Source organism: Zalophus californianus, chromosome 10, assembly GCF_009762305.2.
Source record: "Zalophus californianus isolate mZalCal1 chromosome 10, mZalCal1.pri.v2, whole genome shotgun sequence".
Taxonomy (NCBI): Eukaryota; Metazoa; Chordata; class Mammalia; order Carnivora; family Otariidae; genus Zalophus; species Zalophus californianus.
In genome coordinates, this window is record NC_045604.1 from 3685315 (window position 1) to 3709646 (window position 24332).

The following is a 24332-nucleotide window of genomic DNA, read 5'->3' on the forward strand; positions in this document are numbered from 1 at the left end:
AGCCTGAAAGTTAAAAATTGTCTATCTGTTCCTGGTTCTCAAATCTCTGTGATGTCCCTTTTCTATGTCCCAAGGCATTTATGTTGAACTTACATTCGGATGTCTTGAAGCCTGTAAAAGCCTGTTGTCACAAGGGCTCTAGGATATTTACATAACTTCAATCACATGTAGCTACCCTTTAGGCTAATAATTCTATATCATTCGGAACAGTTTTCCAACTTTTCGTATAAATGTGTGACTACATTTACTAAGTTCTATAAATAGAATTAATTTGGATGAATGATGGGAGACAAGTTTGAATTAGCAAAACCACACATTTAAGAGGAATAAAAAAGAGATGTAATTTTCTTTTCTTTTCAAAGGTTAAAAAGTGTTGACATGTACTGATCATTCTGAATTTAATCTAATGAATAACTAAACATGGTTTGTAATAAACTTGATGAATGACATACACAAACATTTGGAAATGTCTGTTCTTTTACATAAAATACAGCTCATAGATTGTTTACCCTTTTTATTTGCTTTATTCACAAACACTACAAATAAAAAGTTCAGCACATCCTTTATCCAATTGTTGTAAATTTCAAATTATTAGCATCCCAAGTTGGCTTTTGCAATGTAAAACGTTATACTGTTAAACAGCGTAAGTGGAATCTGACCTATTTGGAGCAATATCCCCTGAAATCTCCATAAGGTTTACCTTCATTCGTCTGGATATGGGCACAGTTTCCCCTAGCTTCTCTCAGTCAGAACACCGAATACCAAGTTCAAATTTTCATCTTCTTCCTCCCAAAATATAATTGCTACTTTGTGGATGGCCTTTATTAGTTTGGCTACAGAATCAAATCATTCTAAGGAGCCCAAATCTTTCTTGTGTATTATTTTGCTCCAAGTTACCTATTTGTTCTCTATATGGACCCATGTGAACAGGTCATTGCTAGATTTTGATGCTGTGTAGCCACAAGCTCAAGGTCATTCTTTAAAGTGAAATATTACAAAAAGCGTTAAAATTAAGCTTCTCTACCTCTTAAAAGCCAAGAAACAATTCTTATAGATTCTATGAAATACAGTGCAGAAAGTTCAAAAGAGACAGCTTTCCTAGTTATATCAGTGACAAATTGTACTGCAAAGAATCCTGTACTCACGGTTTCCTTTGGAAAGTGCTTCACTTTTCAGAAAAGTCAAGAACCTGGCAAGATAAAATGTATCCAAAAGAGAGAGGAAGAAGACAAAGAGAGAGAAAGAGAGACAGTTCTCATGAAATTGTCTAGTCTTCTTCAGATAAAGATGAAAGAAACATTACATATGTAGAAGAGTCAAAAAAAAAAAAAAAAAAAGAACCTTGGGGCCTGAATCCCGCCAGCTACAGTCCACGTTATCTTCAGGAGACATGTTCAGCTGAAGGAGCTGCTAACTTGCACAGATGCTGGGTGACTCAGCAGTTCAGAGAGACTGTGGCTCCAAAGGTTTCTCAGTAGGACTTCATAAAACATAAAAGTCAGGTTTTTAAATGAAAAATTAGAAAGAAAAAGCACAGTTAGAGACGTAAGACAAATGGGCTGTGTTAAAATTCTGCTGCGTTTCTTTGATTAGTCTTAGAGTCCATGTCTGAGAATGGTAAATCAGGATGGAATTCCGGATCATCCAATCTTTGGACTCTGCAGAATGACAGGAATTCAGGGCATACCTAGGTTCTTGTCCAACCTATCTCTGGGAAATACAACTCAACAACTTCATGAAAACCCAGCTGCCGGATTTTTAACAGCCTTTAAGTTAACAAGGTATCCTAAATCTCTCTGTAGAGCCTTTGCCAAAGTAGGAAGAAGATTTTATTCCTGGCTTCATAGATTGGGTTTTCAAAAATCTGCTTTAGTTGTACCCTTAATCATTCAAGTGGAAGGAATGAAGGAAGGAAGATATATGTGTGTTTATTTGTATTTCATGAAGCAAAAATTAGGATACCTCGTTTGACAAACTAATGAAATCACAAAATTTTTGAAAATGGGACAGAGTTCTAAAATGTGGGGTAAAAGTCATCCTGTTTTATGAATTACTTTTAATGGAGAGAAAGGGAAGCAGAAATTCTTCTCCAAAGGCATAGTTCTTTTTGGCAACTTTACAAAATGAAACAAACAAAAAGAAAATAGTAGGATGGCTTCAGGCCCTCCTACAAGGCAGAGGACTACCTGAGCTAGATATGCTCCCCACACTTCATTCTAGTGTGATTCCAACTTAAATGCCCCAGCTTCATGCTCTACTAGAGTAGAGCTGGGTTCTACACTTCTGGTTCCCCCTCTTCTCTCGTCTTCAACTGAGAGAGCTTTAAATTCTTTTCTTGAAAATCTAGTATTGCTTTACTTTTCCATATCATTTCATTATATTCAAATAAACTGGAGTATTAAAGGCAGGAACACAACTCTTAGAGAATGAATTATATCACATGCACCAAGAAACCGCTGATGGAATTGGGGTGGGGAGAAGACATTCTAAAATCTTAGTATCTAAGAGAGGGGCGCCTGGGTGGCTCAGTCGGTTAAGTATCTGCCTTTGGCTCTGGTCATGATCCCAGGGTCCAGGGGGTCAAGCTCTCTGCTCAGTGGGGACCTTGCTTCTCCCTCTCCCTCTGCCCCTGCCCCCACCCCTGCTCATGCTCTCTCTCTCTCTCTCTCTCAAATAAATAAGTAAAATCTTTAAAAAGAATCTTTATCTAAGAGATAAGAACCACCATCAATTATCTTAATGTACATATAATTTTTATGTTGACATGATTGATTCACATTAATTTCTGATCTTTAGAAGATTCTCTGAAGCAGGTATTACCATCCCTATTTTTATTTGCAAACAGTGGTAGTGTCTGAGAGGCATCCCATCCCATGGCTTTTGGTTTGTACGTATGCAAACAAAGAGTCAAGTTCCTGTGAGTATCACCACCATGCCACCCTGTTCTTTATCTGTTCTAGCCAAGCTTCTCTTAATTCATCAACATCTCTGGTTGTCCCGTTCCAGAATCGTCTCACCAATGGTGCCAACCCTGTGATAACCTTATGACCAAAGAAATAACAGGTCCCCATCAGCAGGATTGGTCATCATGAAATAATAAAATAAAAGTAGGCAAGAACACTAGTCTTCAGAGCAGGGAGTGATGTGGAAGTGCGCAAGAGTCAGGGAAGAGGTTTTATGCATCATGACCCAGCGTTCTTTGAGTTTTCAGCCATTTCAGCCAGAAGAGACTCAGGGGACAAGCTTCTCTGGCTGCACTCTAGATGTTAGTCCGGCAGCTGCCCTTGAGGCTCAGCCCTGCCCCATCTTCTGAGTCCTTCTAGGCTGACCGAGTCGCTGCAGTCCTCTGAGCACTACCACGTTGGGGCGAGAATCAGGGTGCCCTTGGGATTGACAGAGGGACATGATGAGAACATCTTAGATCCTAGTGGTTTAACACTTGGAACCCTGACCTTCTTGATACTTTTATAGTTTTCCAAGAATGCTCACTGGCTCTGACAACCTAGAGACTCTGATTCGAATACAGTGGAGATTTGGAGCTATCTTTAAAATTGCATGTTGCTCTGTAGGTGAGTGAGTGCTGAGTGGCTGCAGAGAGAGCTAGAGTGCACCCCTGACTTCATCAGAGAGGAGTCTTACCTTCCCTTTTGCAAGGGCGGGAGTAATTTGCAGGGTTCTTGTATGGGTCAAGGTTATCGGCACTAGGCAGATCTGTGCTTCACATACCCATTTAATCAGCTCTGTCCAGCTTGCCTGGGGCCTCCCCTCAGTTATCAGATCTTTTCCTGGGCCCAGAAACTCGAAGAGATGCTCTATACCCCAAACTCTGGAGTATCCCCAACTGGCAGCATTAACATTCATATCACGTTTACTGTGGATTTTCTGGAGTTCCATATTCTCAGCTCATTTACCAACAATGAAAATTGTTAATTTCAACATAAAACAATTTCTTTCCCATGGGATAAAGGTCGTTATTATTTTATTATTTTAAAATTTTAAATTTTTGTTTCTCCAGAATTAGTTCTCGTTTTAAAATGTCTCTAATTTTTGTCTCTTATGGGTTAGAATATTAGGTAATATAATTCAAAAACATAAAGTGATCTTTTTACAATTAACCGTATCGATGTTAATTCTTACCACTTCAGATCCTCTAAAGTTACTTGTGCCTTAACTCTATTCAGAATATATATTATTAAAAAAAAAAAAAGAAGAAGATAGCAGGAGGGGAAGAATGAAGGGGGGAAATCAGAAGGGGAGACGAACCATGAGAGATGATGGACTCTGAAAAACAAACTGAGGGTTCTAGAGGGGACGGGGGTGGGGGGATGGGTTAGCCTGGTGATGGGTATTAAAGAGGGCACGTTCTGTGTGGAGCACCGGGTGTTAGGCGCAAACAATGAATCATGGAACGCTACATCAAAAACTAATGATGTAATATATGGTGATTAACATAACATAATAATAAAAAATTTTAAGAGAAAGAAAGAATATATATTATTCAAGATTGCAAATATATCATTAAAAAATAGAACTCTTTTTCTCCCTACTATAATCTTCTCTCCGTCTCTCTTACTTATTTTATTTTATTTTTTTTGTTTAGTATCACTGCACTGAATAAGAAAAACCAAAACCCATGACATTTGCTTTATACAATGAACCATGTGATTGAGGCAGAAGGAGAGGTGGGGATAATGGTAAGTGCACTGGATTTGGAAACTGAACCATCTAATTTAAAGGCTTGATTCCTCCATTTAACAACCAGATGAGCATTAGAAATTTGCTTTAATTTTGTTAAGTGTATAATGGGGATAGTAGTGACCCATCCACCTCGTTCAGAGAATTGTTATATGGCTCATTTTATATTTCAGTTACAAGTCATACATTTTATTTTAATTTTGAAAATCAGAAAGTAAAGGGCAGGGATCTGCTATGAGCTAATTCCTCATAAAGCTAAGGTTGTATCTTTTAAAGAACGATTTGCAATTCATCATTTAAAAATCTCACATAAAACTGCTTGATGTTCCCATCCACTAATAATTTTCTTTGAGTGCAGCAATGCTGAAGGAAACTATATAAGCCTAAGTCCTCATAAACCTTATAAAAATAGCAGGTTTGGTGCCATGGCCCCACTCAGGGAAAAAAGAGCTCAACTAAAAAATATTATTCTCATAAAAATAAAGGAAAGGAGGAGCCAAGTGCCAAGACTGAGCATATTATCTCCTTCATAGCCATGACTAAACTATGCTTACATTTAAGGGACTGGAGTCCCAGGATATCAATGGAAGTTCTACTTGACATCTAAATATATGCCAGTCATAGAAATTTAAGTGGATTATCTGTGACATGGCTTCATTCCACTATTAAAATTGGCTGTATATGCAACTGCAGATAGACCAGATATCTTGCCTTTGCCCATTATCTCCCCTCCCCTGTGCTTCTCTGGTGAATGTGGGAATAGTCTGAGTTTTTTCTATAACTTAATTTTTTTATCACTTGAAATTTGTCAAGAAACATAGACTACCTCTATTCTAAAACTTTACTCTTTGAGCAAACTATTATTGAGCATTTCTATGGACAAAGAATTCTAACAGTCACTGGGAACAAAGAGGTGAACAAAGCAAGATGCCTATTCTCGAGGAGTTACAAAACAGAGGGCCCACTTTTCACATTACATATGTAATAAGAATATGCCAATGGTCCCTGTGTTTACAGTTGGTTGCATGCAAATGCAACAAGCAAACTGATGTCAGTAACATTTGATTTTCTCATGAAAACAATGGTTTCTAACAAAAAAGGTGGAAGAATGGTTTGTTATAAGTCACTTGACCCAGGACATTTGTAAATCCATCACTAAAAGATAAGACATTTTCAAGTCTACAACGAAAGTTCCATTATATCATCTTTTTGCCTTTTAGGAAACAAATTAAAAGATAAGACCACACTTTGATCAATTAGTGTCGTAGGATTCAGAGGAATTTCGGTGAAGAGAATCCCAGAACTATTTTTGAGGTGACTTTGGAGAAAATTAGTACTGCTTTCTGGTCTTTCAAAAACTGGTCCAGAGATGAGCCTTCTCACTGCGAATGTCATGTGGGTGTAGGCAAAAGGAAGTGACGCGGGGCATTAGGAGAAAGGTGAGGACAGCCAGAGTCTTCAAAGCAAAAGGAAATGATTTTCTGATCATCTCACTATCAAAGGGACAACACCCTGGTAAGACCTGCTATAAATGTCTACCTTCAAGTTGCAAGAACCAATCTTTATTTAGTAAACAGCTGGGCTCCTGGGTGGCTTAGTCTGTCAAGCATCTGACTTTGGTTCAGGTCATGATCTTAGGGTCCTGGGATCAACCCACGTTCCAAAGACAGGGGCAGGGGTGTGGACCTCCCACCACCTGGATCCAGCTCATGGGTCAACTGATGTCAACTCTGGTCCCAGATTGTGAGCTTCTGCACATCAGAGAATGGGCCTTATACCAGTATCATTCCAACACTTACACTTTCCACTGCATATAGTGATACATTTTAAAAGTTTCTTGAAGAAATCGATGAACTATTTCAATAGCACTAACAAGAACCTCAGGGATGGCCTATGCTGTAGCTGCTGAGAAGCAAGTCCTCCTCACCTCTCTCTTTCCTCAAGAATATCAGCACGATATTAGGACTATAGCATGGTGGTTAAGAGCAAGTCTTCTGAAGTAAAATAGGATGGGGTTCAAATCACAGCCCAGCCTCTTCCTAAATGTATGTCCTTAGACAAATCACTTAACTCTTGTAAGTCACAGTTTTCTTACTTAGGTAATAAGAATGATAATAATAGCTATTGCTTAAGATTGTTATCGAGTAACATATATACAGGAGACATTTATTACAATGTCTTATATACAGTCCATGCCCAATAAGGAAAAACTGTATTATTGTTATTATCAATAAATATAACTGCTGCTGTGAATATAAAAATGTTATTTTGTTATTAGAAGCAAAACTATGATTAATAAATGCATCATAGTTGTTGATAAAAGAAATATATCTAAAATTAAGAAGAGTAAGTTAGCTGCTCCTGTGCCCACCAAGTCAGAAGCCACACATTTCCTTAAACCTATGCATTTACTAAGGGCGTAGTTAGAAAGTAATGTATGAATGTCAACACATCGTGAACTTTTTTTTCTGTTTCCTTTGCTTTTGTTTTTTCTCTCAGCTTGGAATTGTCTGTGGTCAACACACACACACACACACACACACACACACACACACACACACACAGGCTACCTAGTAAAATTCCATTCACAATCTGGAGTAGGATGGGTTTAGTCATAGGTTTTTAAGCGAAGTAATAAAGTGATCAGATCTAAGTTTCAATAAATAATTCAGCCTCAGTTGGGAGAGCAGCCTGAAGGTAGAAAAGTATGGATGTGAGAGAAATAGTTTTAGCTACATGAAGTTTTAGGGACATTGATAACATCTAGGAAAGGATTATATAATACAAAAAGTGGAGAGAACAGTTAAGAAAAGTGTGGAACCCTTTCCCCTGCTGGAGATTCATGGGTAGCAGTTCTCCACCAATATCGCACTGGGGAAGGTACAGTTCAAATAACTAGTCAGTCAATCGGGGAAGTAATTCTGTTCCTCATTTCTCTGGAAGAACATGAGAAATAGATGCACTACTTAAACCCAGCAACACTACTGGTCTCGCTTTTCCTCTATTCCCTCATTTTCTTCTTCAAGTATATGTTGAAGGCTTTCCTTCTCAGGACGTTTTCACCCACAACCTATGGGTTTTCTCTCATTTACCTTCCCTTCTCTATCTAAGATCTTTATTAGATATTAGCCTCTTCTTACCAGCCCTTCCCCCTAACTCCTGTCTTTCCATCTGGTATCATAACATTTAGGCATGAGGATGAGCGCATGGCTGTGGTACAGTCGTGGGATAATGAGGCTGACAACCATAGGATTTGTGTGGTGGGCTAGGGAGGGGGAAAATCTCCTAGTGGTAAGCTTTACCATGTCCTAACCGGGCTGTGAGCCCTAGAGGAAATCACCCTTTATGAAGCATGTATAAGAAGAGTCAGCAAGAGAAAGAGCCCTCAAACAAAACAGGACAAGAAAAGTCCAGTATCCTCCAAGCCAAGGGAAAAGAGAAGAGTTGTTCAATACTGTTGACCAACCAGCTGAAACATTCAGAATGCAGTGTGGCCGTATTGGTTTACTCATCCAATGGGGGTTCATTGATGTTGTTGCTTAATTCACACAGTATCCTTAATTACATAGAAAACAAAGATTAAGTTTTTTGACTTATTATGAAAAAAATACTGATTCACTGATGGTTATTATTGCTTTACTTTTTTAAGGCCAAGTTTTAAATTTTGTTTTTGCATTTACAATATTATTCAATGATCTTCTTGGCCTAAGGGCAAATGGAGCAGGTGAGTCATAAGAGCACCTGCTGAAATATGTCTATACAGTTATTTATCAATAATGAATACTGGGTGTTATTCACAACTGATAAATTATTGAATACTACCTCTGAAACTAAGTATGTACTATATGTTGACTAACTGAATTTAAACAAAAAATAATGAATGCTTAATTTAGGAATTAAGATTATTTCTCAACTATATCCATTGGTGGTACCATGGAGAGAACTTAGTCTTATGAAGATGATTTTTCAATTACCATATCTCACAAACACTTTGACTACGTTAAAATTAAATGTTGACCCAGATCATTTCCACGAGCTGAATTTATCCTGACTAAGCTGAGTGGCAGAAAGCTTATTTAAAAAAGTCAGATCCAACCATATGTCAGGTTGGATAAAGAGTGAAAGAAACTATTAAATTTAGTTTTTAGTGAATTTTGTTTCTTGGTAACCTCTGGAAGACCAGTTTCCGTAAAAGGCTGATGGGAAAAGACAGATCACAGAGAGTTATGAATGAAAAGTCACCAACAACTATGTAGACTTCCAATAATTAGATCTTACTTGAGGTCCTTGGTCTTATGAAAAAAGATTTTAGCTTGACCCCAGTGTTTTTTTATAGCTTCCTTTATTTCTTTATTCCTCAGACTATAGATTATGGGGTTGAAGAAGGGGGAAAAAAACTGCGAAGGCCAGAGCAATGACTGTATCCCCAAATATGGAGTAGGTGGCAGAGAAGCAAAGGTACATGAGGGTCACACTGCCAAAGAAGAGCAGAAAGACAGTGAGGTGGGAAATGCACGTGGAAAATGCCTGTGTCCGCCTTCAGCTGGCCGAATATGTAGAATCATAGCCGCAATACCAACATAGGACATGAAAATGAGCATCACGGCCGTAATAATCTCCACTGCATGGACAACATCCACTACCTGAATCATGACAGTGGCTTGTGGGTCTGTGCAGGCCAAGCGTAGCACGGGGAGGAAGTCACAGAAGATATGCTCAAGGGGCTTTGAGCCACAAAATGGCAGCGTGGAGATCCAGGCAATCTCAGGAAGGGGTGTGATAAAATCACAAACACAGCAACTGAAAGTCAGCTGGGCACACAGCCCGGGCGTCATGATAGTGGGATAATGAAGAGGGTTACAGATGGCCAGGTAGTGGTCAAAGGCCATAGCTGTCAAGAGACAAACCTCGCTGATGCCGGTGGAATGGAAGAAATACATCTGCAGGAGACAACCATTTAAGGAAATGTTCTTTTTTCACTCAGCAGGCTGGTGAGCATCTTTGGTATGGTCGATGTGGTGCACCAGATCTCCAGGACAAAAAGGGTGCTGATGAAGAAGTACATGGGAGTGTGGAGGTGAACATTCAGCTGGACCACTGCGGTGATGACCAGGTTTCCAAAGACAATGAAAGTGTAAACGAAGAGCAGTGAAACAAAACAGGTGACAGGACATTCCCAGGAATAAGAAGATGAACTCCTGAGTGGTGCTTTGATTGGGGCTGTCCATTTTCTAGTTGAAAAAAGGACTTCCAAGTCCCAGTGCACTCAACCCTATAGGAGATGCCTACTATCGGTCAGAGAGTACATGTGATTACCAAACGCCAACTCTGTGTAGATCCGTGTACTGAGGATGTGGTGGAAGACAAAGGAAGAAGGAAGTAGTCCATACTCCACAGATGTTTACAACTGAAGTTATAGTATGGGAAAATCTCCAGTCAGAAAGACAATCAATATTTTAGACCAATGATTCTCTAATTTTTGCATGCTTCAGAACCATATGGAGGGCCGTTGAAACTCAGATTGCTAGTTCCTATCCTGAGAGTTTCCAATTCAGTAGATCTGGGATAAGGCCAAACAATTTGCATGCCTAACACATTTCTAGGTGATTCTAATCCTACCGGTTAGGGGGACCCCATTTTAAAACCATTGTGTTCAGACAAAGAAAGAACTAGACAAGGCAGTGAAGGTACAGCGAGGTGATATTTTTTTCCTGTATTCAGGTCTTACTGATTCCCTAACAACCTCCCCACAATGGCTTCAAAATTCTTTCCTCCAGCTCTCAGTTCCTCATCTGATTCTTGGCATATGTTTTAATTGAATATTTTCATAGCAAAAACAAACCATCACTGGTGAATTTCACCCTCTTCCTTCCCTTTCTGTCTCTAATACATCCTCTTTCTCTATCTCCATATGTATGTATAATATACATAACATGTATATGTAATAGTTATTCAGACAATATTCAGAGAAGACAAATGATAGCAATTTTTACGTTATTTTTCTTTAAAAAAATGGGCTACTCTACCTTCTCCAGTTCCTTCCCTTCTCCCTCTTCTAGGAAAATGGATCTCAGATGTGTTTTGTGCCAGAAGGCTTTGGTCAAATGCCATAATTAATGGAAAATGACTATGTGAAGCCATAAATGCAGAGCTGCTCCGGTGGGATTGTCTGGGGCACTGGGATGGAGAGAGAGGCTGCAGGCTCTGTGGAACACAATATAAGCAACACACCGCAGGATAGGGTACTGTTAATTTATTCCCTTTTCAGAATCATTTGTTTTATTCTCTTCATTGATTCTCTTTTTTCTGCTATCAATGTGCATAAATCTTATCTTGAGAGAAAAGTACTGAATCTACACAGACGATTTCTCTCCTTTGTACCAACATCATTTTCCCCTAATACATGAATATATATTTATTGTCTTCATTCCCTCCTCAATCCCTTTGAATCAATGATCTCTCAATACTCCATATCTCTTTTCTTAAAGTATATCAGTGGATTTCTGATTAAAAATTCAATGGCCTCCCTCTGTCCTCATTTCCACTAACCTCCAAAGGTCAATCACCTGATCCTTGAAAATCTTTTTTTTTTTTTTTTTTTTTTGTCTTTTTGACACCACACCTTCCTGGTTTCCCTCATTGGCTATTCTGTCTTCCACCTCCCAAATTTCTATCTTTGTTCTTTGTTTCTAACTCCATATTTTTTTACACAGAATCTTATTTCTTCAAAACTTCATCAACTCCTATTGGCCTCCTACTCTCATTAACTAATGTGACTCCAGAATTCTTTATTTTGGATCTCTCTCCTGAGCCCCACATTTTCTTCAGAACGCTCCCACTTAGAGGTCTCACCTTGACCCAAATGTGCCATCGCCACCTGTTACAGGCTGAATTCTGTCCTCCCAAAGTTCACATGTTGAAGTTCTAACCCCTGGTACCTCAGAATGTGACTTTTATTTGGAGAAAGGGTCTTTAAGGAGATAATTAAATCAAAATGAGGACACGAGGGTGGACCCTAATCTGATACGACTAGTGAACATCTCAGGAGAGGAAATGTGGACACAGATAGTTTCAGAGGGAGGACCCTAGGAAGACTCAGGGAGAAGGGAGTCATACAAACCACAGAGAAAAGCCTCAGAAGAAAGCAACTCTGCCCAAATGTGGAACTCAGACTTCTAGCTTCCAGAATTGTAAGAAAATAAATTCCTGTTGTTTAAGGCGCTCAGTCTGTGATACTTGGTCACTGCAGCCCCAGCAGGCTGTCGTACCATCCTCACCCAGAGCATGCCACCAGAGTCCCTTGCTAAGTTTCTTAATTTTGTTCATCTAGATACCAACATTACTCATTTTATATCCATTGTGCCCTCATTTCTCAAACCCAATTAAACATCAAGGGCTGCTTAACTTATTTTTTTCTTGTTCTATCATCAATATCTTTTATTCCCACTGCCTTCACCTGAACTTGATGCCTACTCATAACACTTACACTATTATAACAGGTTTCCAGAGGTCTTACTTCTCCATATAATCTTTCATTCCCTCGAAGGTTGTCTTGCTAGAACATCAGTTTGTGCATGTGACCTCCTTCCATCCTCTACTTGAGTTTCACGTTCTCACCATTCTACTTCTTCTGAGGTGTCTCTGCTTTAAAAAGGTAACAAATTCAAGTCCTCTAGGATAACACTTTCTTAATCACTGGAATAGGAAGTCATAAGCTCCTTTTGTTTGTCATTCATTAGTGTCTTGCTTTGTGTATTTATTAGAAAAGGGCACATTATTATAGTTTCTTACTTAGATTAGCTACGGATGTGTGTGTTCACTGATTATGTAATTAAGCCCCATCAAATTCCTACACCATCTGCTACGTCATCTTCCTTTAAGACTGTACAGAATTTTTTTTTTGTTATTTATACAAAAACCCACCTTATCTTCTGTTGCTATGGCAAATTTTTAATCACCAATCCAGTTTAGTAAACCTGTAATTATTCCAAACATGTCAGTTTCATTTTCTGGTCTCCAAACACCCTTAAAGGAAATCTCTCTTACCTGAAATATCCTCATCTTCCTTCAAAACTCTGCCTTTTTTTTTTAACCTCACTGAATTGTACATGTGTCTTTTCTAGTTTCAGCAAGCTAATCCCACATGTCTTGAATCATTCTTTCTATTCCTTGTGATCTATCTCTATTATCTCTCTCTCTATCATCTATATCCATCTATCTACCTCTCATCTACCATCTATCAATCATCTATATCAATCTATGTCTAACTATTAACCTATTATCTCTCTCTCTGTATATATATATATATATACCTATTGATCATCTATCATTTCTATCCATCTATGTATTATTATCTATCTATTCCTTTTAAAATATTTTTTTCCTTTTACATATCTGATCTTTCCCATAAGTCTTGATGTCCCCAGTGGTAGTCACCACATCTTCTAACTATGGCCCCCAGGGCAGGGTTCTACAAATTGAACCAAGCTACTAGTTCAAGAAGGTGCTTCTGAGCAGACCTAGACCTAATTCCCTAATCTCCTGAAGAGATGTGATCAAGTAAAAAATAGGATAAGGAAGATCTAAACCTGAAAGAAAAACCATTAGACTTTCCCCACTGAACCCTCCTCTATCTTCATCCGAAACTTAGTAATCTTAGATCTAGTGCAAATGTTAATGATGTTTATGACAAACAGCTAAACGGAAATCTCACTTGATTCCCGAAACATTGATTTATGAAACATTTAAGAAATCAATCACAATGTTCATTTGTGGTTTTAAAGTAATCACTTAAGCCTTGGCTCCATTTCCTGGGAAATTTTTATATTTAAAATATTTATGCTTTGTACTAACTTGCACTATATAATTTTTTTCCTGATTGCTCCTTGCTCAAAATCTTCTCAACAGTTAGTTATTCACAGTATCTGCATGCACCCTAGGGTTATCTGTTCTTATGCAGGTGAATTGTTCTTTCTCTAGATATCTCCAGTTCCCCAAAATTAGTTAATTCACTGACCTCGCTGCTATTGGCTTCCAAAGTTGGACAAACACAGATGAAGACTCTATCTTTCCCTGCCCTGATGTGGCCAACCATCAACTTCCTTCACTCTTCTGCTATGTTCCTACCCTGAGTCCTCCATCTATACTGTATCTCCTTTCCCAGGCAGTGATTTGTAGATATGATGCTCCCTGTAGAGCTGTCTCCCTCCCTCCCATATGCATGTATGTATCTTTTTCTGAGTGTAACTAGAATGGGAAGATAGACTCTCTTGGGAATTTTACATAGACTAATTAAGATAAGAAAACAATCATTCCTGTAATGGCTTCAATTAGGAAAAACAGTTCAGCCTGGCAGTTAGGAGAACCCCAGTTCTGGGGAACTTCAATCCCAGACAAATGCGATAGCCTGGGAGCCTGAGGCATTGGAATAAATGTATTTTTATAAGCTTCCTTTTTCTGTGTACTTCTGGTTGGATTGGCTTTTAACTGAATCAGAATGCTGAAGATCCAAGACTCAGATTTGAAGGAAGCTGATACAGCAAAGGGGAGAAATTGGTGGAACAATGAAAAGTGAGAGTTGAACTTACATCATGATTACTTATTTCCAGGCCAGTAAGCCAAATTTAGGAAAATGTAACCTTGCTTTTAAGCCATAAGTTTTCCATTTTCTCTTTGAATTTCTCCTTCCCCATGTTGTGGAATAAGCTCTTCTTTAAAAAGTTCTAGTTTCATTACTGAAGACAACAATTAGAAAACCAAATCTGAATTTTAGGAAATTACTTTTTTTTGTCCTTTTAGTATATTTTACATGGGAATTGGCAGCTAAAAATATATTTTCCTAAAAATTGCATGTTCACATTAAAAAGTTCAACTTGATGCTAACATTGTACTTCAAAAGATGACTGCTTATTGATTCTTACTTTATAATTAAATAATAATTTATACTTGTATCAGTTAGGAATATTCTTTGCTTATTTGATCCCAAATTGACAAGTGATTCTCTTGGACTTTTCCTTATGGTTGCAAAGTAGATCTCTAAGTACCAGGCATCATTTGCATACTCAGGGCAGAAAATTGTGTGACTGAGAGTCCATCAGCAAAAGCTCTCCCAGAAATCCTAGCAAATTGTTGCCAATATCTCGACGGTGAGACCCTCTTAACAGAGGTGGGCAAAGAATAATAGGTTTAGCAATGGGTCTCGGATTAGACAACTGAGCCAACAGTATCTGCTATATCCCTTCTCACTTTAAAATATTACTCTGAAAATTAATCTGGAATTTGAAATCCTACATAATTTTAAGCATTGTACTTAGGAGACTCCGTGAAAGATATTGATTATTACATAGAAACACATTTATTTGGAAACCCACAATGACATTTAATGCTGTATCATCAATTCCAAACTCAGATAATGGTTGCCTTCGAGTAGTATATGAAGTCATGTCTAAGAAACTTATATAGTTCCAGTCATTTTAGATTTATTGAGAAAAACCACTATTTTCATAAATTATATGAAATTGTAATATGATAGTATATGAAATTTTATAAAACAAAGGGCTCAATGGAAAAACTGTCAACACATAATAATTAAGAGTTAAGGAGAGCAACAGAGGGGGCGGAGCAAGATGGCGGAGGAGTAGGAGACCTGGATTTCATCTGGTCTCAGGAATTCAGCTGAATAGGGATCAAACCATTCTGAACACCTACGAACTCAACAGGAGATCGAAGAAGGGAATGGCAACAACTCTCTGAACAGAGAAGCGACCACTTTCTGGAAGGTAGGACGTGTAGAGAAGTGAATCCGAGGCGATATTCGGGAGGATAAACACCGGGGGAGGGGGCCTCCATCGGCCGCTTCTGGCAAGTGCTAGAGCCGCGGAGCACAAAATCGGAACTTTTAGAAGTCGGCTCCGCGGAGGGACGTCGGTCCAGTGGCTAAGCGGGGGTGGAACCCTCCCGGGACAGTGTGGTCTCAGGACCCTCGGGGTCACAGAAAGACCGGGGGTGCCTGAGTGCGGCAGAGCTCCCAGGTATCGGAGCGGGGAAGCCGGCTGCAGAGGCGGAGCCGAGGCGCGGGCTCTCAGCTCGGGGTGGCCATAAACCGTGATCCGTGGCCCAGTCGGGCCACTGCTCCTCCAGCAGGGACCCAACAAGCGGCAGATCCGGGGAGACTCCCCTTTCTCCCCGGGGAGGAGCAGCGCGGGAGCGCACCGCAGGGATCTGCTGGGTTTGGAGACTCCACACGGGGTCGGGTGCCAGAGATAGAAATGCTCGGTCACAGGCCGGGTGAGCACGGAGTGCGGCCGGAGACCGGGGAGACGGGAGTGACTGCTTTTCTCTGGGGGCGCACTGAGGAGCAGAGCCCCGAGTTCTCGACTCCTCCAGGGTGGAGACTGGGAGGCTGCCATTTTCACTCTCGTCCTCCAAAGCTGTATGGAAAGCTTGCAGGGAACAAAAGCTCCTGAGAGCAAACCCGAGCAGATTGCTTAGCCCGGACCAGCAAGGGCGGGGCAATTCCGCCTCCAGCAAAGACATTTGGGAACCACGGCAACAGGCCCTTCCCCCAGAAGGTTAGCACGAACAGCCAACCAAGACCAAGTTTACCGATCCATGAGAAAGGCAGAACTCCAGCGCTGGGGGAATACTGCACATTGAATTCATGGCTTTTTTTTACCATGATTCATTAGTCTTTCAAAGTTAATTTTTTTAACTGTTTTTTTTTTTAAATTTTTCTTTGTCCCTTTTTCAACCAACATCTTATCAATCCCCTTTTTAAAAAAATTTTTTTTATTTTTCATTTTAGAGTCATAATCCATCCCTTCATAGTAGTTACCCTTATTTTTGGCATATATATATATATATATATATATATATATATAAGTTGTTCTCTCTTTAAAATTGTGAGATACAGTTTCTTCCAACATATCAAAATATACCCTAAATCTCTCGTGTATGACTTTGTTCTGGTCTCCTGCCTGATCACATTCTCTCCCCTTTTTTTTCTTTCTTTCTTTCTTTTTTTTTCAATCCTCTTCTTTTTTTCTTCAAGCACCTTATCAATTCCTTTTTAAAAATTTTTTATAATTTTCATCTTTACAGTCATGTTCCATCCCTTCATCGTATCAACCCTTATTTTGTACATATATAAGTCTTTCTTTCTTTAAAATTTTAGGAGGCACTTTCTTCTAAGAGACCAAAATACACCCAAAATCTAGTGTGTGGCACTGATCTATGCACTAGCCTGATCATATTTGATCATATTTTGTTTTTATTTGTTTTGTTCTGTTTTTGTTTGTTTTTATCTTTCTCTTTTTTTTCCTCTCTTTCTTTTTTCTTTCTTTCCCTTTCTTTTCCCCTGGGTTCAGGTCTTTTCTGATTTGTTTAGAGTACATTTTCTGGGGATGTTGTTAACCTGTTAGCATGGTGTTCTCTCATTCATCTATTCTCCTCTGGACAAAATGATAAGACGGAAAAAATCACCACAACAAAAAGAACAAGAGGTAGTACCGTCTGACAGGGACCTACTCAATACGGACATTAGTATGATGTCGGACCTAGAGTTCAGAATCATGATTTTAAAGACACTAGCTGGTCTTGAAAAAAGCATGGAAGTTATTAGAGAAACCCTTCCTGGAGAAATAAAAGAACTAAAATCTAACCAAGTCGAAATCAAAAAGGCTATTAATGAGGTGCAATCAAAAATGGGGGCACTAACTGCTACGATAAATGAGGCAGAAGAGAGAATTAGTGATATAGAAGACCAAATGATGGAAAATAAGAAAGCCGAGAAAAAGAGAGATAAGCAACTACTGGATCACGAGGGCAGAATTTGAGAGAGGAGCGATACGTTAAGACAAAACAACATTAGAATAATTGGGATCCCAGAAGAAGAAGAAAGAGAGAGAGGGGCAGAAGGTATATTGGAGCAAATTATGGCAGAGAACGTCCCTAATGTGAGGAAGGAAACAGGCATCAAAATCCAGGAGGCACAGAGAACCCCTCTCAAAATCAATAAAAATAGGTCAACACCCCATCATCTAAGAGTAAAACTTACGAGTCTCAGAGACAAAGAGAAAATCTTGAAAGCAGCTCAGGAGAAGAGATATGTAACCTATAATGGTAGAAACATTAGATTGGCAACAGACCTATCCACAGAGACCTGGCAGGCCAGAAAGGACTGGCATGATATCTTCAGAGCACTAAATGAGAAAAATATGCAGCCAAGAATACTATATCCAGCTAGACTGTCATTGAAAATAGAAGGAGAGATAAAAAGCTCCCGGGACAAACAAAAACTAAAGGAATTTGCAAACATGAAGCCAGCCCTCCAAGAAATATTGAAAGGGGTCCTCTAAGCAAAGAGAGAGCCTAAAAGCAGCATAGACCAGAAAGGAACACAGACAATATAGAGTAACAGTCATCTTACAGGCAAGAGAGTGGCACTAAATTCCTATCTTTCAATAGTTACCCTGAATGTAAATGAGCTAAATGCCCCAATCAAAAGACACAGGCTATCATATTGGATTAAAAAACAAGACCCATCCATATGCTGTCTGCAAGAGACTCATTTTAGACCCAAAGACACCCCCAGATTGAAAGTGAGGGGGTGGAAAACCCTTTACCATGCTAATGGACACCAAAAGAAAGCTGGGGTGGCAATCCTTATATCAGACAAACTAGATTTTAAAACAAAGACTGTAATAAGAGATGAGGAAGGACACTATATCCTACTTAAAGGGTCTATCCAACAAGAAGATTTAACAATTGTAAATATCTATGCCCCTAACATGGGAGCAGCCAATTAACAATAAGCAATTAAGAACAAAAGCAAAGAAACATATTGACAACAATACAGTAATATTGGGGGATTTTAACACCCCCCTGACTGAAATGGACAGATCATCTAAGCAAAAGATCAACAAGGAAATAAAGACTTTAAATGACACACTGGACCAAATGGATTTCACAGACATATTCAGAACATTCCATCCCAAAGCAACGGAATACACATTCTTCTCTTGTGCCCACGGAACATTCTCCAGAATAGATCACTTCCGAGGTCACAAATCAGGTCTCAACCGGTACCAAAAGATTGGGATGATTCCCTGCATATTTTCAGACCACAGTGCTTTGAAACTAGAACTCAATCACAAGAGGAAAGTCAGAAGGAACTCAAATACATGGAGGCTAAAGAGCATCCTACTAAAGAATGAATGGGTCAACCAGGAAATTAAAGAAGAATTAAAAAAATTTATGGAAACCAATGAAAATGAAAATACAGCTGTTCAACATCTTTAGGATGCAGCAAAGGCAGTCCTAAGAGGAAAGTATATAGCAATACAAGCCTTTCTCAAGAAACAAGAAAGGTCTCAAATACACAACCTAACCCTACACCTAAAGGAGCTAGAGAAAAAACAGCAAATAAAGCCTAAACCCAGCAGGAGAAGAGAAATAATAAAGATCAGAGCAAAAATCAATGAAATAGAAACCAAAAGAACAGGAAAACAGATCAACAAAACTAGGAGCTGGTTCTTTGAAAGAATTAACAAGATTGATAAACCCCTGGCCAGACTTATCCAAAAGAAAAGAGAAATGCCCCAAATCAACAAAATCCTGAATGAAAGAGGAGAGATCACAACCAACACCAAAGAAATACAAACAATTATAAGAACATATTATGAGCAACTCTATGCCAGCAAATTAGATAACCTAGAAGAAATGGATGCATTCGTAGAGATGTATCAACTACCAAAACTGAACCAGGAAGAAATAGAAAACCTGAACACACCTATAGCCACTAAGGAAATTGAAGCAGTCATCAAAAATCTTCTAACAAACAAAAGCCCAGGGCCAGATGGCTTCCCAGGGGAATTCTACCAAACATTTAAAGAAGAATTAATACCTATTCTTCTGAAACTGTTCCAAAAAGTAGAAATGGAAGGAAAACTTCCAAACTCATTTTATGAGGCCACCATTACCTTGATCCCAAAACCAGACAAAGACCCCATCAAAAAGGAGAATTACAGACCAATATCCTTGATGAACATGGATGCAAAAATTCTCACCAAAATACTAGCCAATAGGATCCAACAGTACATTAAAATATTATTCACCATGACCAAGTGGGATTTATCCCTGGGCTGCAAGGTTGGTTCAACATCCGCAAATCAATCAACGTGATACAATACATTAACAAAAGAAAGAACAAGAATCATATGATCCTCTCAATAGATGCAGAGAAAGCATTTGACAAAGTACAGCATCCTTTCTTGATCATAACTCTTTAGAGTATAGTGATAGAGGGTACCTACCTCAATGTTATAAAAGCCATCTACGAAAAACCTACAGCAAATATCATTCTCAATGGGGAAAAGCTGAGAGCTCTCCCCCTAAGGTCAGGAACGCGGCAGGGATGTCTACTCTCACCACTGCTATTCAACATAGTATTAGAAGTCCTAGTCACAGCAATCAGACAACAAAAAGAAATCAAAGGCATCCAAATCGGCGAGGAGGAAGTCAAACTCTCACTCTTTGCAGATGATATGATACTGTATGTGGAAAACCCAAAAGACTCCACCCCAAAACTGCTAGAACTCATACAGGAATTCAGTAAAGTGGCAGGATATAAAATCAATGCACAGAAATCAGTGGCATTCCTATACACCAACAACAAGACAGAAGAGAGACAAATCAAGGAGTCGATCCCATTTACAATGGCACCCAAAACCATAAGATACCTAGGAATAAATTGAACCAAAGAGGCAAAGGATCTGTACTCAGAAAACTATAAAATACTCATGAAAGACATTGAAGAAGACACAAAGAAATGGAAAAACGTTCCATGCTCATGGATTGGAAGAACAAACATTGTGAAGATGTCAATGCTACCTAGAGCAATCTACACATTCAATGCAATCCCCATCAAAATACCATCCACTTTTTTCAAAGAAATGGAACAAATAATCCTAAAATTTGTATGGAACCTGAAGAGACCCCGAATATTTTTTTTAAGATTTTTTATTTATTTGAGAGAGATAGCGAGAGACAGAGCACGAGCGGGGAGGGTCCAAGGGAGAAGCAGACTCCCTGCTGAACAGGGAGCCCGATGCGGAACTCAATCCTGGCACTCTGGGATCATGACCTGAGCTGAAGGCAGTTGCTTAACCAACTGAGCCACCCAGGTGCCTGCAAAGAAGCTTCTTAATAGTATCTTTCATATCCTTATTTCTCAGGCTGTATATTATGGGATTGAAAAAGGGAGTAAGGACAGAGAAGGTTAGAGTGATGGCAGCATCCCCAAATGGGGTATACGTGGCAGAGAATCTGAGATACATGAGGGCCACATTGCCAAAAAATAGCAGGAAGACAGCAATGTGGGCAGCAAAGGTGGAGAAGTCCTTTTTACGACCCTCCACTGAAGGGAAGCCCAGGATCACAATGACAATTCTGATGTAAGAAAAAGAAATAATCAGACCTGTTATCAGAATGGCCAGAGCATGAATCACATCTAGCACTAAGATCACAGAGGCATCCGTACAGGCTAAATGTAATAACAGTGTGAAATCACAGAAGATCTGGTGGATTTGGTTGGGGCCACAGAAAGGCAGGCTAGAAATCCACACAATCTCAGGTAGAAGGATGAGGAAACCAAAGACACAAGAGCCTGCAGAGAGCTGAGCGCGTATTTGGGGGGTCATGATGGTCGGGTAGCAGAGTGGGTTACAGTTGGCGAGGTACCTGTCAATGGCCATGACAGTCAGCAAGTCTCCTTCAGTGTTTCCAAGTGAATGGAAGAAGTACATCTGCAAGAGGCAGCCAATAAAAGAGATGGTCTTCTTCTCACTGATGAGGTTGGAGAGCATCTTAGGGATGGTGGCGGCGGTGTACCAGATCTCCAGGAAGGAGAAGATGCTGATGAAATTGTACATGGGATCGTGGAGATGGGTGTCCGGTCTCACAGCAAAGAGGAAACCTCACATATCTTAGGCATCAGTAAGAAATTAGTATTTCGAAGGCTATGCAAATCCAGAATAACAAAAAGCTTCCAATTCAGGCTAATAAGTATTTTACTTTTCATCTGTATTAATTTGGAAATAGGTGTAGATGAAAAGTAAAGGAAAAAAGTATAGGAAGCCACTCTCCTGGAGCTGGGGGGAGCCAGTGAAGAGCAATGCAGTCACTGCAGATAGCTTTGCACTCTCCATATCCCCAGAAGAGCTACCTGTGAATGAGGGAGAGGTTATACCCAACTAACAGAGAAGGAAATCAATGCAGTGTAAACATAAATATTATTTTGGTTACCTGGTGTTTTGTGTTTTGACATTTCCCAGGTTCAAAGTAACCAGTGACTTGCCTGTATCTGTAATCTTTTTATTTGGGAGACAGTATTAATGATTAGTAGCGTGAGATCCAATCAAACATACTAAGCCTGAATTCTCATCCTGCCACCTGTTATTTGGATGATAATGGACCGGTTATGTAATCTCTCTGAGACTCAGCATCTTCTTCTGTAGTTGAAAACATATTAGTCCGATCAGAGTTGTGAGTATTAAATGAATTAATGTCTCAAAGTCCCTGGCATTAATGCTCAATATCTGTTACCATTTCCTTCCTAGATCAGGTTTCTGAAAGAGTAATATTAACAACATCTTGTTCAGATTTGTTCTCTCCTCAAGCATTTGCTGTGTGAAATCTTTCTTTACTGCCACTTACAGAAACCATTCTGTCCTGTGTGTCAGTGACATGATAACTGCAAAACAATAGAAAGTTTCCATTATTATATTATGACCATACTTTTGCTCCAGAAATTCCTGATCACTGCTACTTGAAGATTTTCTCCCGTGGCTCTCATGAAACTCCACTCCAGGTTTGCCCTGTTTTATATGGAAGCTTCCTCCCAGCTGTGTGTTATATCATTGTTTCCTTATTCTATGTGTTATGGACCCATCTTCTCTACCCATTTGGTACATGGCTATATATTGCAAGTTCCTGCAGCGGCCCCTAAAATCACATCCTTCTGCACTGTCTGTTGATGAGCAGTGCATAGTTATCAAACCTCTGTCTCCAGCACAGGTGTGTTTCCTGGACTTTAGACCCACAGATCCTGTATCCCCACCTGCGCCTCTCTCCTGCTCTGCTATGGCAGTTTTCAGAGCTCACCACCATTTCCCTGGGATGGCTTTGTGAATATCAACCCTTGTCTTGGAAGGCCTTTGGACTCACTCACTCTTCTTCACCAGGATATTCCTGGGCTTCCTTCAGGTTTCAGCTCAGCCACTGTATCCTGTCAGAAGCCCCACGACTGTTGCTGTGCCATCACCTCCTTTCTGACATTCACACATGTGTGCATGTGCTCACACATATGCACACGTGTGCACACATTCACACACACACACACACACACACACATCTGAGCTTTCTCATCTATGTGTCCTCCACAGGGCCTTTACCATAAAACTTACCATTTTTCACTGTAATTCTTTCTGTTTAATTTCACTACATGGTGAGCTTCGATCAGGGCGGGATCAGCTTTTTGTCTTTCATACCTCTTAGCATGTCTTAAGCACTTGAAAGTAGCTTCTTTTATAATGAATAGGTTTGGAGCAGACTACAAACATCATTAAAACCAGAAAAATCCAGAAGCAAGGCAGGTGGGAAGGAAAGTATAAGCATTCGTATCTTAGACCATCATATGGTCTAAATAACAGGGTATAATTTCTGATTGAAAATATGCAGAGCCCAGAGCCCCAAGATAGAACTTTCTCAGAAGCCTTAGGACAGTGCCAAATTCAAGCCACCCCAAATCTTCACTGAGTCTTCAGGTTGTGTTTCATCCCAAGTATAGGAAATCGATGCTATCTCCCCAGACTTCAGTGACCCTAAACTCACCTCTGCCAAATGCGTCTTTCCCTGGGTCTCTGCATTTCCAAATGTCCTTTCACCCTCTCTGGAAGGGTTGTTATAGACATCCTACAGAACACACTAGAGGGGAAATGAGCTCCACTGAGGCTTTATCTCCTGTTAATAAGTAGAAAGCAATCTTTTCTCTCATGGGGTCAATCATCAGAATACTTCTGCACTTTCTTCTCATTAGATCCCCAGGTCAAAGGGGAGTCAATGCTCCAAGGAAGATTCACAGATCCTGGTGACCATTGTTACCACCTTTTCCTTATTCTCATTATGATTTTAACCAGTCTCCATCTTGGTATGGAATGGGGAGGCTTCCATACAAAGGACAGCTTTTGTAGGACCCCATCCTTAAAAAACACACAAGAAATAGGACAGTGTTGAAGGTGATTTGTTGGCATGTTTAAGTATTGTGAATAAATTAGTGAAGAAAAAATAGAACAATTTCTGTGAAAACATGTCATTTGGAAAAATGAGCCAGTACTAAAGAAGACAGTGGAGGAATATCCACTTTTTCCTTCCGACAACGTACACAGGGCTCTCCTTCAAATTATTCCCATTGATTCTGATGAACTCTTTAAATTTCCTATTTTTCTCAACAAAATATATGAAAGATTGGTGTATAGTTCTTGTATACCATTTTATTTACAGTTTGTTGCAAACGTTGACAACAAATATACATTAACTTTTTTTCTATTCATCATTCTTATAGAAAATATCTTAGAAGTTTC

The 24332-nt window shown here is 39.5% G+C and overlaps 2 protein-coding genes across 2 annotated transcripts; both read right to left on the minus strand.

Annotated features, from left to right (window-relative positions):
- Positions 1-8969: 8969 nt before the first annotated feature.
- On the minus strand, positions 8970-9923 carry LOC113933486 (olfactory receptor 6K2). Its single transcript, XM_035722549.1, is given in 5 exon segments — positions 8970-9089; positions 9091-9230; positions 9233-9664; positions 9667-9881; positions 9883-9923. Coding segments are annotated over 5 exon segments (948 nt in total).
- A 3375-nt stretch (positions 9924-13298) lies between these two features.
- LOC113932666 (olfactory receptor 6K3-like) lies at positions 13299-21899 on the minus strand. The gene is made up of 3 exons (XM_027611953.2): positions 21767-21899; positions 20881-21664; positions 13299-13356 (listed from the first exon to the last, which is right to left on the minus strand). Exons 1-3 carry the CDS (start codon positions 21897-21899, stop codon positions 13299-13301), a joined length of 975 nt encoding a protein of 324 aa, XP_027467754.2.
- Positions 21900-24332: the final 2433 nt, after the last annotated feature.

What these genes read in the sequence shown, in the direction of transcription:
- LOC113932666 (XM_027611953.2), bottom strand. Translation starts at nt 21,899, where the DNA reads ATGGAGAGTGCAAAGCTATCTGCAGTGACTGCATTGCTCTTCACTGGC. An exon ending in CCAAATTAATACAGATGAAA is followed by an intron (nt 21,665 to 21,766) that starts AGTAAAATACTT and finishes ATATGTGAGGTT; the next exon opens with TCCTCTTTGCTGTGAGACCG. An exon ending in ATTAAGAAGCTTCTTTGCAG is followed by an intron (nt 13,357 to 20,880) that starts GCACCTGGGTGG and finishes CATTTGCACTAG; the next exon opens with ATCTAAGATTACTAAGTTTC.